The following is a 12976-nucleotide window of genomic DNA, read 5'->3' on the forward strand; positions in this document are numbered from 1 at the left end:
AAGTGCGGGCGTCATCCCCACATAAGCAACACTGCCGCGCGCGATTCTACTTTGCCAACTCTATGCTGTAATGACGATGATGCTGATTTTAATAACGCCGATGATAATCCAAAAATGCTGATGATGGCGGTGACAAGTTCCCATATGATTCGCGGTTTCTCCTTGGCTGTAGCATCCATCATCATTGTGCGGCGGCCTCCTCGTCGGCTACCTCTTCTTCCACGTCCTCGAACCCGTCATCCGTGCTCTCAAGGCCGTGGGCTCGAATACCGAAGCTGGCGAACCAGCCCAAGAGGGTAATTCCGCCGAACAAGCCCCATGCGAGAAGCTCGCCCTTGGGCTGTACATGAACCGAGAGGGTGAACAGGCTCCCGCTGACAAACGGGCCGAAGCTTCTTCCAGCGGCCGAAAGCGTCTGAGCAACACCGTTCAGGGTGCCCAAGCTCGAATGCGACGGGGCTGAATTCGTGATCTGTTTGGGCGGCTAAAATTAGCACCATTGTGGATGGACGTACAAGGAGACGACAAGGTGGGTACTTACTAATAACATGACGCTGGACAGTCCACCCACGGCGCAAATGTTCTTGATCACCAGGATAGCCCCCATCTCCGCGTACAGCCAGATCTTGGCACTTCCCACGCCAAAGGGAGGAGACGAGTCGCGGTACCCGATCCAGGGCATCAAAGCCATGCTGACGGCGAGACCCAAAAGCGATGCGCGATAAGTTCCCAAGTTGCCCAGTCGGGCTTTCAGCTGCGGAAACAGGATCAACTGGAAAAGGATTGTGAAGATGCCGGCAATGGAGAGAGATACGCCAATCACGTCAGAGTGGAGATCCCGGCCGGTCGGGGTGCCGCAGCCGCATAGATGGGATAAAGGCTGCTGAACGAGATGTTGGACACCTGGAAAATGAGGTAGGTGAGAAGGACCAAGACGGTGGTTCGGTTCATTATCTCTTTCCAAGTTTCGGGGTCCGAAGGGTCCTTGTGGTCGTGCTCGTCTTCCTCCTCCACGGTGGGTGCGAGAAGCCCGTCTTCTTCCGACGAGGTGTTATCCTCGGTTGGCCTTTTGGAACCGCCCTTCCCGCTCTTGAAGAAGCTCGCAAACCACTCGAATCTTTCGGACCATTCCATCGACTCGTCCTGGTCTTCCAGCGTCTCCTCGTACCAGATGGCGAGGACGACCACGCTCACCGCCAGCAGCGAAGCGCCCAGGATATTGGGAGCCAGGAAGGGGTATTGGTCCTCGGCCACGCGGCCGACCAGGAGACCTCCCAGTGCCGGACCGGTAATACTACCCAGACTATAGACAACGGGCAGCCACGTGAAGGCCTTGCTCTGGTTGCTGCGATCTGTCAGCTCGCCCAAACACGTCGGCACCACCGCCGCGTTGCCGTTGAGGAGTCCCATGGCCACGTGCACGACCATGAGCTGCCAGTACTTGGTGCAGAAGCCGAACATGGCGAAGCATAGGCAGAGGAACGAGGTTCCCACCAGCATGACGGGTTTCCGGCCGATGATGTCGGAAAGATAGCCCCAGAAGAGGTTGGTCGTCAGCTGGGCGAGCGCGAAGGCCGAGGCGAGGAGCCCCACGTACAGACCGACTTTGGACTCGTCGCCCTCGGAGAAGGACTTAACCATGGTGGGCAGGTAGGGCGAAATGGAGTTTAGAGCCGTCTGTTCGGCAAGCGACAGGACGGCCAGCAGGGCGAGCTGGCGCCAGGGCAGCGGCGTCGGCTCGTGGTCGTCCCCGCCGTCGTCGGAGCCGTCATCGGACGAGGCGCGGTGGCCGGGTGTTTTCGGCGGGGGTGTCGGAAACGTCTGGTAGTGGTGTTGAGTTGACATTCGTCGCAGGCCGCGGCCTAGGGGTGTGAGCACTGGGGGAGGCGAGCCGGCGCGGAACGAGCCTGCCGAGGTCAATCGGTTCGGCCTCAATCGGACGGGGGTTCTGGGAGCACCAGCCGCCTCTGCCACGACTCTCCGCGAGGAGTCAGTAGCAGCTGCTGCCGCCACTTGACCAGTGTGCACCATCCTCGCGATGACTTTGGGTATTTTCTTCCCTCAATGCGTCGCACTATCCGATTTGGAATATCGCGTCGAGCGAATTGTCTTGAGGGAGGGGCGACAGCGACGGGTCGGTTCTCGACGGGGATGTTTTTCGCAAGGGGCTGTGTCGCTGCCGTTGGTTCGCTCTCTCGGTTTCGTTGCGGCCGGGGAAGGCGCGATTATATGCTGTCGCTGTCAATGACGTAGGGCTTGGAGCGAAGGAGCTGGGCCCGACGGATCGAGTGCCTTTGCGATACAAAGGCACTAAAGGGGATTCTGGATTATCATGGGCGGATGGGTGCAATGTGTTCTCACAACATAATCACCACCAGTCAAAGATCAAGCAGTCATGATAAAGAAGATAGTGAGCAGCAAATGGGAGATCAATTGAGGATGTTGCGCAACGGGGCATGCGTCAGTAGGTATGTAGGGATTTTAAAGTGACGCAAAATTTCGGTAGTGGTTTTCTTTCAGCACTTGCACATGGACAAGGACATGGGACATGCAGGCAGGCAGGCTGGGGTTGTAGCTTGGAGATTCGTCTGGAGATTCTTCTGGAGATTTTCAAGGCTTTGGAGAGCGCTAAAGCTTCTAACAGAGGGCTTTAAGGTTAGGCAGCTTAGGTCAGTAAATTCACTAAGAAAACCGTTCACCCTAGCGGACAAGCATCGCTCCCTCTCTGCTCTTTGTTGCCCCTCACGGGCCTCACGCAGCGGGGTCGACCTGGGAAGAGCCCGGGAGGCGTGGCTGGGCTTCTGAGCTCCTCCAGGAACATGCATGCATGGCATTAGAGATGCTGGCATCGCGTGACACCGGACCCTTTTCTCCTGCCTATCTAACTGCATCCTCCGTTGGCTGCATCGTAGATCGGTAAGGAACCGATTGTCACAACGTACCGTAGAGGAACAGCTGCAACATATCAATGCCAATGAGATATTCATTTTGTGCTATCCGTCGGCACCAGGTATCGCATACCATCGCAATACCCCCAGACGTACCATGCACTCGTGATGTTCTTCGTGGAGTCGATCGACCGACCAGGTCTCGTTTTTATTATGGCGCATTACCTCGGTCCACTGGACACGAGTTGATGGACGCGGAGGAACGGCGGATGGCTAAATACGGTAGCTCTCAGTTCCACCGGCCGGACAAGGACTCTTACCTGGTGGAAACCGAATTGCCCAGCTACAATTGCTGTACTGTAGAAGCTCATCGCTATCCAATAACACACTCGCTTGACTGAACGTCTTCATTGTACCGGGCTTGACGATTGACCCAGCCAACACTTGCCGCGTACATAATAAACCACAAAACACCAAGGACATGATCACTAGAGACGAATGATACAAGAATATCATAATTTACAAACTTGAATTATAGACCAAAGCATGTACATATTTTATATACCCTGTTCAGTTCGCCAATACGCCAATGCCTGTATGAATAGATGTTATACTGGCATCCCATCCAACCGCGAGCCTGTTCCTTTATATAGCTCTACTGCATTTCTCTACGAGGCCAATGATACAATGCCATTATCTTTACCACGTAATCTTGACCGGCAGATCCCTCGAACTGCGCCCAACATGGAACGTATACGATCCCCTGTCGACCATAGCCCAGTTCTGCTCCTGCACGTCCCAGTAGCTGAGGTCGCGGCGCGTCAGATTGAACGTGACGGTCTGCGTCTGGTTCTGCTGGAGCATGGTCTTCTCGAACCCACGCAGCACCTTGTAGGGGAAGACAACACTGTTCAGCACCGCCTGCGGGTAGGCCATGTACAGCTGCGTCACCACCTGGCCCGCCCGGGGGCCCGTATTGGTCACGTTGACCGAGACGGTCGCGTACGTCTCCCAGAGGTCCGGGTTGCCGCCCTCGTCGCCGCCGGCGCCCGAGAGAGGCTGCTTCGTGTCGTAACCGTCCGGATACGGGTACTTGTGCGTGACGATGTCCTCGATGTCCTCGATGTATGGGTAGACGTACTTGTCCAGCTTGCGGAAGCCCTCGGGGAATAGCACCTCGTCCTCGTCGGGGATCTTGGTGTCGTACTCTGGAGGCATGGCGAAGTCCTTGGGTCGGGCCGCAGGGTACTTGCTCTTGGGCTTGACCTCCTTGAGGTCCAGGGGCGAGAAATTAAAGGTCGTGTACGATAGACCGAAGCCAAACTCGAAGCGAGGCTCGATGCTGTACTTGTCGAAATGGCGGTAGTCCACAAAGAGGCCCTCCTTGAAGTCTTGCTGGGGCACGACTCCGTTGGGGAGATATAGGACCTGGGCACCGGGGCCGTAGTCTTCCAAAGTCTTGCCAATAGTCCATGGGAGATGGCCACTGGGGCTGATGTGGCCCAGAATGACATCGGCCAGCGCATTTCCTGACTCTTGTCCAGGCAGGTTGGCCAGGACAACAGCCTTAACGTTGGGGTGCTCGATCCACTTCTCCATGATGACAGGACCAACAGTGTGGATAACGACGAGAACCTCGCCATTGCCGCCGCCACAGTCCTTGGCCACGGCCAGGATCAGGTCATCACCGCCCTTCTGCAGGAAGAGATCAGGACGGTCACCACGAACGCCGTCGCTCGCAATGAAGCCCTCACCTCCGTCGGCATTGGCGAAAACGATGCAGATGTCGCGGCTCTTGAGGTCTTCTGGCTTAGGGATGTCGTTGGTGAGATGGGTCGTCAGGTCAACTTCGTCCTTGTTTTTCCATTCATCGGCCAGCTTCTCCACAGGCGTGATGAGGTAAGGGAACTCGACAGCACCAGAGCCCCAGCCTGAGGCCAGAGTGCCCTGGTTGCAGCCGCGGTCTTTGCAGGCGTTGGGTCCCTTTCCAGGCCCGGCATCCTCGCCGAAAATGCCGATCTTGGCTTTTCCTGCATGCTTCTTGCTGAGTCTTCGCTTGCGTCGCCTCATGTCGGTGTTGCCGTGGTGGTCCATGGGAAGCATGTTCTCGTTCTTCAACAAGACAGTTCCTTCGGCGCCAATTCTGCGAGCTAGAACAGAATGGTTGCCCATGACGTTGACGTACTCGTTGACTCGAACCTTCTCTTGTTCTGACGGGCTACCTGGTGCCTCGACGCCGAATTCGTCGTCGGTCCACGATGAAAAGTTGGGACCTTCGGGGTCAAACTTCTCCTTGTCGTCTTGGCCCATCTGGTACCAAGCAGCAACGATACGCGTGGCCATGTCGTTGATACGCTCCAGGGGAACGGAACCGTTCATGACAGACTTGGTAAGCTCCGAGCCCCACAAGCTCTTGCCGTCGGTCCAGAACAGACCGTCACCCGGCATGGTCATATCGAGACCTGCGAGGGCGGTGGAGACACCGGCCCTTTGAGCCAACCAATCGCTCATAACAAAACCTTGGAAGCCCATCTCGTCCTTGAGGATGCCGTTCAGCAGCTTGGAGTTGCCGCAGGCGTAGCTGTTGTTGACCTGATTGTAGCTGCACATGACACTCGCGACGCCTGCCTTGACGGCGTCGCCAAAGGGCCACATGTACAGTTCGTGGAGGGTACGATCGTCGATGTTGGAGCTGATGGCGTTGGGCAAGCCCCACTCGTAGGGCTGGCGGAAGTGCTCCTGCTCGTTGGCGACGAGATGCTTGATAGTGGCCATGACGCCCTCGTCCTGGATTCCCTTGATCGACTGGAAGGCCGCGATACCTTGAAGGTACGGATCGGCGCCGAAGCCCTCCCAGTTCCTGCCGCCAGCCGGCATGCGTCCCAAGGGGCCGATGCAGGGGCCCAGGATGGCGTTGATGCCCTTTTTACGCGCCTCAACGGCGTGCGCATTGCCCCACTTGTACATGAGGTCCTTGTTCCAGGTCGCGCCGACCGTGATGCCGGCCGGGAAAGCGGTGGCGTTATCCGCGAAGCGAATACCCAGGGGACCGTCTTGGAGCGCCAGCGACGGGAAGCCGACATTGGTAGCAGGGCCCGTGTTGCCCACGGCGGGGCCCATCTGCCAGCCAGTACCAGTGGTAATGTTCACTTTTTCAGGCAGCGTCATCTTGCTCACCATCTCGCTGGCCTTTCGGTAGCTGTCGGCCCAGCTGCGCGCCGTGCCACCCTTGGGCGTGGGATACCAGGGCGGGGAGAGGCCGTCCTGTGGGGCGCCTTTGAGCTTCTTGAACGCGAAGAAACCGCCGGCTCCCAATGCAATGAAAACCAGGGCAACGACGGCTAAGCAGCTGAAGAGGCAGGGCCGGGAGCGACCGCAGCAGCAGCCGCAAAAGAGTCGCACGCAGCAATTGCGCCTCCTGGCCTGGAAGGCCATTTTTTGTTCATTTTTTTCGCCAGTAAGGGGATCGGACTGGAGGAACTCGGTTGCGTCGAGGTCGGAGTCGAGCGAAGAGCGGTTATCGAAGGAAGGCCGGGCATCGAACGAGCGGCGACCGTCCATAGACCGGCGGCCATCCATGGATCGGCGTAGAGGCTCCGAGTCCTCCTTTGGCCGGGGGCTCAGGAGGCCCTGCTTGGCACCGTCCATGATGGAGAGAGACTCGGGTTTGCGGGTAGAGTAGGTTGTAAGGTTGCTAGACTCCCATCTACATATTTCCAGTCAGCATGATTATGGTTTCACAGGAGCCAGATCTTCTTACCAATAACCCAGATTAAAATAATAATGCAGCTCAGGTTTGCCCTTGGAGCTTTTTCTCAGGTCTAAAAGGAAGAAATGGTTCACCGTCTAGGCGCCGGAACGAACGGATGATGGCGGTTGATGGTGGGAAATGGAAATTGTCGAAGTCTTGGATCAAGGCAAGACTACCAGACTTTAGAGCTGGCACGTCATAACACACAAGCTAAGCTTGCTTCAAACGTCTACGAAGAAAACGCTTGCCAGCAAACGAAAAGATGCAAAGACGAAGCAAAAACGACGGAATTGGAGGATGAGAAGAAGCAAGTAATGGAAGAGGGCGAGACAAGAGTCAAATAGCAATTGGCGCGACGAGGAAACATTTCGGTTGAAACGTTCCAGTCCGGTCTTGCCTCCAGATTGAGACGAGGGCGACGGCATCTTGAAACTCCAGATGGCTCTTGGCATCCCGCACTGATGCCCGCTACCATCCAAGCTTCTGCAGGCCCTGCATCCGCCCCGTTCTCTCAGGGGCTTTAGCACTGCTTTAGCGTCCTCATCCCCTGTTGGCTACCACCTTTGGACGCTAGAACAACCTTAATAGGCCTAACCGCCCCCATTCAGGATATCGCCATGTATCATCGCTCCATCCACCGTCACATGGATGGACCCTTTGTGTTTGTTGTTACTTGCCCTAGTTGTTCTCGTGAAGTTGCGTGCAGTTCTTGCCGGATAAGCTACCATACAACGTGGGAGGGGGAGTGAACAAAACTGTCAAGGAAGAGCCGTGAGATCTGGACGCGTTCGATGGGCCACTGGCTCCGCGAACACCTCGCTCTTGCCCAGGAAACGAAGCTCGCGATAGGAGAAACTTGCAAGTATAGGGCATCAAGATTGGTTGATGGACGCTGATATATTCTCTTCCAGGTGTGCTGATGCTCAGCAGGCTCTTGAGAAGAGGCCTCAGTTCGTTCGAGTCCATGGGCTAGGCAGCTCCGGGATACAATGCAGCATCATCGCCGGCAATAAAAGCAATACTCGCCTCCCTCTACATCTTCGTTATCTGATTTCGCTCCGAGAGTCACTCTGAAAACAGTGATGTCTTTCATAAACGATGACATGCACACCAAGTTTGAGTCTCAAAGTGACACTGGCAGACGAGACAGTGCAGCATGGACCAATCGCTCAGCGAGGACTCCTGTATTAGGAATCAGGATGCTGGCTTCTGGCCGGTATGGAACGAGAGCCACGCAAATAACCAACGTCGAAGTTGAAGCAAGACACACATGTCCGCAGTATAATACATCTACGGCTATCCAGCCTAGGCCCAGATGGGGCTTAGAGGGGTCCAACTCATTCACAGATTGGTAACTCCCGTATTCGAAAGCCTAATTCGGGTCCTTCTGTCCACTGTATTTTCCCATCGAACGATATTTCCATGTTGCAGATAACCGTACCTGCTTCTATGGTATAGATCGTCGGAAGCTTTATCTGACACCCTGTCACAACATGTCACGATCTGGGTTGTTTCCCGCACTTCGCCGAGTTACCCCACGTCTTGGCAGGATCCCCTAGTGCACATATGGCAGGTGCCCCATAATATGATGAAGGGTTTCTGCGAGTCGTTCACGGCGAATGCGGCGAAGAGTGATGCTTGCCGAGGAAACCAGCAAGCGAGCCTCTTCGCTATCGAGTCCAGCGGCCCGACAGGGGCAGGGAGGCCTACCCAGCCCCCTCACGATATGTACAAAATGTCTGAGTAGCCCCCAAACCACATACTGGTGGTGCTCCAGGTTTTCAGGTCCGTCTACTCCAAGGGTTAGTCGAACTCGGGTTGAAAAATCATGTTGGCTCTTCCGTTATTGCTGAGTGTCGCAGGGCTCCCGGCCCTGGGCTCGGCATCCTATGTCACCACCTCCATGTCGCCCAACGCCCAAGGGCTGCTAAACGAGTCCATGGCCTGGATGGACACGTATTATGACAGCGACTTGGGCTATCTGTACGACGTCGAAGGCGGCGCGGCCCTGCGTCACGAAACCCGAAGCTCGGCGTGGTACGCCCTCGGACTTCTCACGCGGAACGAGAAGAACGACGCTAGGGAGGCCGAACACATCATCGCCAACATAATAGGGGCTCAGTTCAAGAACACTTCACAGCAGTGGTAAGCCTTCAATTAAAGTAGCTTATATGTCTTGGCATTTATGGTGCTCACACATGGGGAACAGGTATGGCGATTATCAGAAGTACCCAGAAGAGCCCGAGGTAGGGACTGAGGCATACCCCGCGAGCATCTACAACTCTTGGGATCCGAACTGGCGTGGCTTCATCGGGACGACCTTCGTCGTCATGCTTGAGGAATTTCCAGACCTCATCAGCGACGCGGTGAAGGATCTGATGCTCGCCTCGCTTTGGAACGCGACCGTCGGAGATAGCTACCGTGTAGGTGGTGTAGACGACGATAATCTCTATCCGGCCTACAGCAACCCGGTACGTTTTGATCCCAGTGACCTCAGGACCGGAATATGAACAATTGGACTTCCTTCGTTCGTACTGACCTGGAGCAACTAGACCCTGATGCGCGCTTTCGTCTCCGGCTGGACAGGCCGGCGGCTGGGCGACAAGAACATGACCGACGCGGGCGAGGCGTACGCGCAGGAGGCCATCGACCTCTTCGTCCGGCACAACACGCTGTCCGAGTTCAACTCGGGCACTTACACGGGGGTGTCCATCTTCGGCCTCCTCCTGTGGTGCAAATACTTGCCTGCCGACTCAGCCATGGCCGAGTACGGACCCAAGATGCTGCGCGACACCTGGTCTGCCGTGGCGCAGCTCTGGCACCCGGGTATGAAGAATATGGCGGGTCCATGGGACCGCGCCTACGGGTATGACATGAACCGCTACGTCAGCCTCATGGGGCTATGGATGTGGACTTTGGTCGGGAAAGAGCAGTCGTCTCTCGTGAAGAAGGTATGCAAGAACCAGAAATCACCAATACTCGCTAAGCCCCTGTGTTCTTTGAAAATTTGGAGAACAGCAAGCTGACTTGGGAATCGGGATCGGCTCAATTCTAGCCTCAAGTCATGAGCCACTCAGCCGACTGGGCCTGGTCCCCACTGATGGCGGTCCTGTCCGACTTCCACGCCACGCTGCTTCCCCAGGGGACCCTGGAGTCCCTGACGAACTTTAGCGGGGAACACACATTCGAGGCGCAGGCGTATTACCCCCCATACGACCTTGTGTCGCGGAATATCACCACGTGGCTCTCAAAGAACGTCACTATCGGTGCCGAGTCGTACAAGGAGACCGTGGTCGGCGGTCCGTCGACATCCCAGGAATCGTTCAACCCCGCCGTGGTACAATGGACGACGGGCAGTGAGATCGCCTTCCTTTCGGTATGAAGTCCCCACATCCCAATGCTTCTAGGAACATCGGTACTGACATCAGGTAGCTGTACCCCACGGAGAAGAGCCTTGATGTGCAGGTCTCGCCTTGGCACCTAGATCTGTCCTATCCGGATGGCAACTCCTCTTCCATCTTCACACTGGTAGTCTCCGCATTCGCCGATGGACGGACGGTGCATGGCTGGGGAGATATTGGTGGACTCAACATCAAGGTGTCTGGGAATGCCAACATGACACACTCACTGACCTTCGCTGGGCAAATGGGTGGCAGCGGCAGGCCTCTTCGCGACTGTAAGTCTTGAGAAAGGCCCTTTCATCTCCTTTCACACTACGTCTCCTCGTTCAGTCATGACTCTCGTTACTAACCAACGAATACAAATGTAGTTGAGTTCTGGAATTTCACCTACGTAATGCCAGAAGAGTTCCATGGTGTACCCCATCTGAGCTTGGAATTCAGTCGATAACACTCCCAGGTACAACTGAACAATGACGAGTCACAAGACCGTGAGACAAGAGCTCGACATTCAACAATACCCTAATAGTACATGAAATGTCAAACATAGCAGCGAGCATGGTTTTTTATATGTACATTCTATATGTAAAGCAACAGCATATGCCCAAAATCATATTAACACGCCAAATCGGCACACTTTTTCTTTTCTTCTCACAGACCAACTGCGCCCCGGATAGCATCCACCAAGATGTTCTTGTAGTCGCCACCAGCCTCGAACGTGGCGAAGCCGGCGAGACCCGAGCTCTTGACGTACTCGCCCTTGACGGCGAGGGACTTCGCGTTGTCATACGAAATGAAAGTCTGGCGAGTCTGGTCGTAGAGGAAGGGCTATTGGACAGGCGATGTTAGGTACTTGCTCAGCGATAGATGTGATCGGGGGAGAAAAGGGTTGGAAGAAGACTTACAGTTTGACTGCAGCTGTCGTATCCCGAGGCCATGCCCTTGGAGGGGTTGCCCTCGGCGTCGAGGAACTTGCCCTCCTCGATCATGGCGCGGAAGGTCCAGGTGCCGCTGTGGGGCTGGGGCGCGCCGCAAGGGTCGATGGGCGGGTCGGAGTCCCAGCTGCCGCCCTGGAGGCGGTTGGACGAGTTCTGGGCGGGGTAGGCGTTGAGCGGACCGGCGGTGCCGTTGGGGAAGGCGGCGGCGGGGGTGACGGAGAAGCTGTGGCCGTAGGCGGCGACGGCGAGGACGATCTTGTTCATGGGCAGGCCCGCGGCGGCCCACTTGGCGACGCCCTCCTTGCCGCCGCCCTGGTTGTTGCGCTTGTCGCAGGCGAACTCGAGGGGCGCGTTGGGGCCCGCCGTGGCCGCCCACGCGCCGTAGATGTCGTAGTTCATGATCATGACGTAGTCGAGCACGCTGGCGAAGGCGCCCAGGTCCGTCGACGACGCGCCGCTGGGGCCGTACCACGGGAACAGGGAGCCCGCGGCCGTCAGCCACAGCGACTTGCCCTTGGGGTCCTTGCGGAGCTCCTGCAGGAAAGCGAGGTAGTTGGCCGTGTCGTCCTTGTTGATGACGTTGCAGCCGAGGCCCTGGCGGTTGGGGTACTCCCAGTCGAAGTCGAGACCGTCCAGGCTGTACTTGTTGACGAGGTCGACGCACGTCTTGACGAAGGCGGTGCGGTTCTCGGCCGACCCGATCATGGAGGAGAAGTAGCGGCTGCCGGTCCACCCGCCGATGGAGATCATGGCCTTGACGCCCTGGAAGATTGGAACATAGTCAGTCAGTAATATGCCCCTACTGTCATACTCGATGAGACTAGACGAACCTTGGCCTTGGCAGCCGACACGAAGGCCGGGATCTGATCAGGCGCGGACAAGGTGAGGTTGAGGGAACCATCAGCCTCAGTCTCCCTATACTCTTGGGTCAGCTTCTATTCGAGTCATGAAGAGACCTGGTATGTCTTACGCGAAGGCATATTTCACATCTGTGTACTTCTCGAACGGCATGTCAGCCACCGGGAAGCCCTTGTTGACATGGTAGCCGGCGAAGTACGTCGAAGCGACGAGACTGCTAGATCCGTTCTTGGTACTAGCCGAGGCGCGAGGGAGACAGGTAGCCTCGACGCTGAGGAAACCCAGGATGGCCGAAGCCTTGAGGATGGAATTAAGATTGAACATAGCTGGACCTGGGGGAAAGAGAAGGAACGGAAAAACGGATTGCAAGGTAAAGAGTGACTATATCGAATCCTAGAAAGACCGATAGGGAAGGTGGGTGCCAGAAAGGAAGACCCAAAGCGACGGGACCATCTTGACAGCCTATATATACCAGGAAAATGGACCCCCCTCCCACGGCTCCCACGGGCAATGCGACGCCCCCCCTATCCGGCTTTTTGAGTTTGCTACGCCCTGTCGACGAACGTAATGCACATCTGCCGATGCGAATCACTAAGGCCGGTAGCGAGGCGCAAGGGGGAGGCCGAGCCGGAACTGCCCTATGTAGGCCCCAGGAACGACAGATTTGGAGGGGTGTGGCATGTTGATTCATCCTTGACAACAATCTGGTTGGGTGACGGGGTTTCCCACGCATCTCGACAACCCCTGTCCTCGACCCTGGTCGGCGGGACCGTCGGGCTGCGTCCAATGACCAACATAGAGAGCCAACTACATACGCCGCCGGCTCTCCCCATTTGCCCATAGGTCGGGATTGTATGTATACGTATGCCGTCATAGTGTCCCTGGCCCCTTCCCTCCCCAACTGCATCGGCCGCGAGCGTGGGTGCCGCGTTCACCGAGGCCCTAGCACAGCCAGCCTGGTGTTGTCAAGCATGGGCTCGTGTCATTTCTCCAAATCTAGGGGCCATGAAAGCGCAGGAATCCGCAGAAACAGGTCAGAATAAAGTTTGATTACCTTAGAATCTTCTAACAGTATCCACTCGACTACGGGGGCGATGTTCCTGTCTAAAAGTCTAGACTGTAGCCTCTATTTCTCTGGGCGTT

General features: G+C 56.3%; 4 protein-coding genes across 4 annotated transcripts; 1 reads left to right on the forward strand and 3 right to left on the reverse strand.

The window, feature by feature from the left end:
- Positions 1 to 181: 181 nt before the first annotated feature.
- On the reverse strand, positions 182 to 2031 carry PG998_011453 (Major facilitator superfamily transporter; the record flags this gene model as incomplete). The annotated part of the gene is made up of 3 exons (XM_066878269.1): positions 182 to 484; positions 542 to 883; positions 931 to 2031. 3 exons carry the CDS (start codon positions 2029 to 2031, stop codon positions 182 to 184), a joined length of 1746 nt encoding a protein of 581 aa, XP_066727323.1.
- Positions 2032 to 3587: 1556 nt separating this feature from the next.
- On the reverse strand, positions 3588 to 6536 carry PG998_011454 (glycosyl hydrolase family 3 N terminal domain-containing protein; the record flags this gene model as incomplete). The annotated part of the gene is made up of 1 exon (XM_066878270.1): positions 3588 to 6536. One exon carries the CDS (start codon positions 6534 to 6536, stop codon positions 3588 to 3590), a length of 2949 nt encoding a protein of 982 aa, XP_066727324.1.
- Positions 6537 to 8467: 1931 nt separating this feature from the next.
- Positions 8468 to 10488, forward strand: PG998_011455 (uncharacterized protein; the record flags this gene model as incomplete). The annotated part of the gene is made up of 6 exons (XM_066878271.1): positions 8468 to 8784; positions 8849 to 9110; positions 9192 to 9590; positions 9695 to 10015; positions 10072 to 10315; positions 10409 to 10488. 6 exons carry the CDS (start codon positions 8468 to 8470, stop codon positions 10486 to 10488), a joined length of 1623 nt encoding a protein of 540 aa, XP_066727325.1.
- Positions 10489 to 10688: 200 nt separating this feature from the next.
- On the reverse strand, positions 10689 to 12157 carry PG998_011456 (uncharacterized protein; the record flags this gene model as incomplete). Its single annotated transcript, XM_066878272.1, has 4 exons — positions 10689 to 10865; positions 10943 to 11737; positions 11806 to 11890; positions 11946 to 12157. The coding sequence occupies 4 exons, from the start codon at positions 12155 to 12157 to the stop codon at positions 10689 to 10691; spliced, it is 1269 nt and encodes a 422-aa protein (XP_066727326.1).
- Positions 12158 to 12976: the final 819 nt, after the last annotated feature.

The sequence above is a fragment of the Apiospora kogelbergensis genome (genome assembly GCF_038363985.1).
Source record: "Apiospora kogelbergensis strain CBS 113332 chromosome Unknown utg000007l_segment0_segment0, whole genome shotgun sequence".
Lineage (NCBI taxonomy): Eukaryota > Fungi > Ascomycota > Sordariomycetes > Amphisphaeriales > Apiosporaceae > Apiospora > Apiospora kogelbergensis.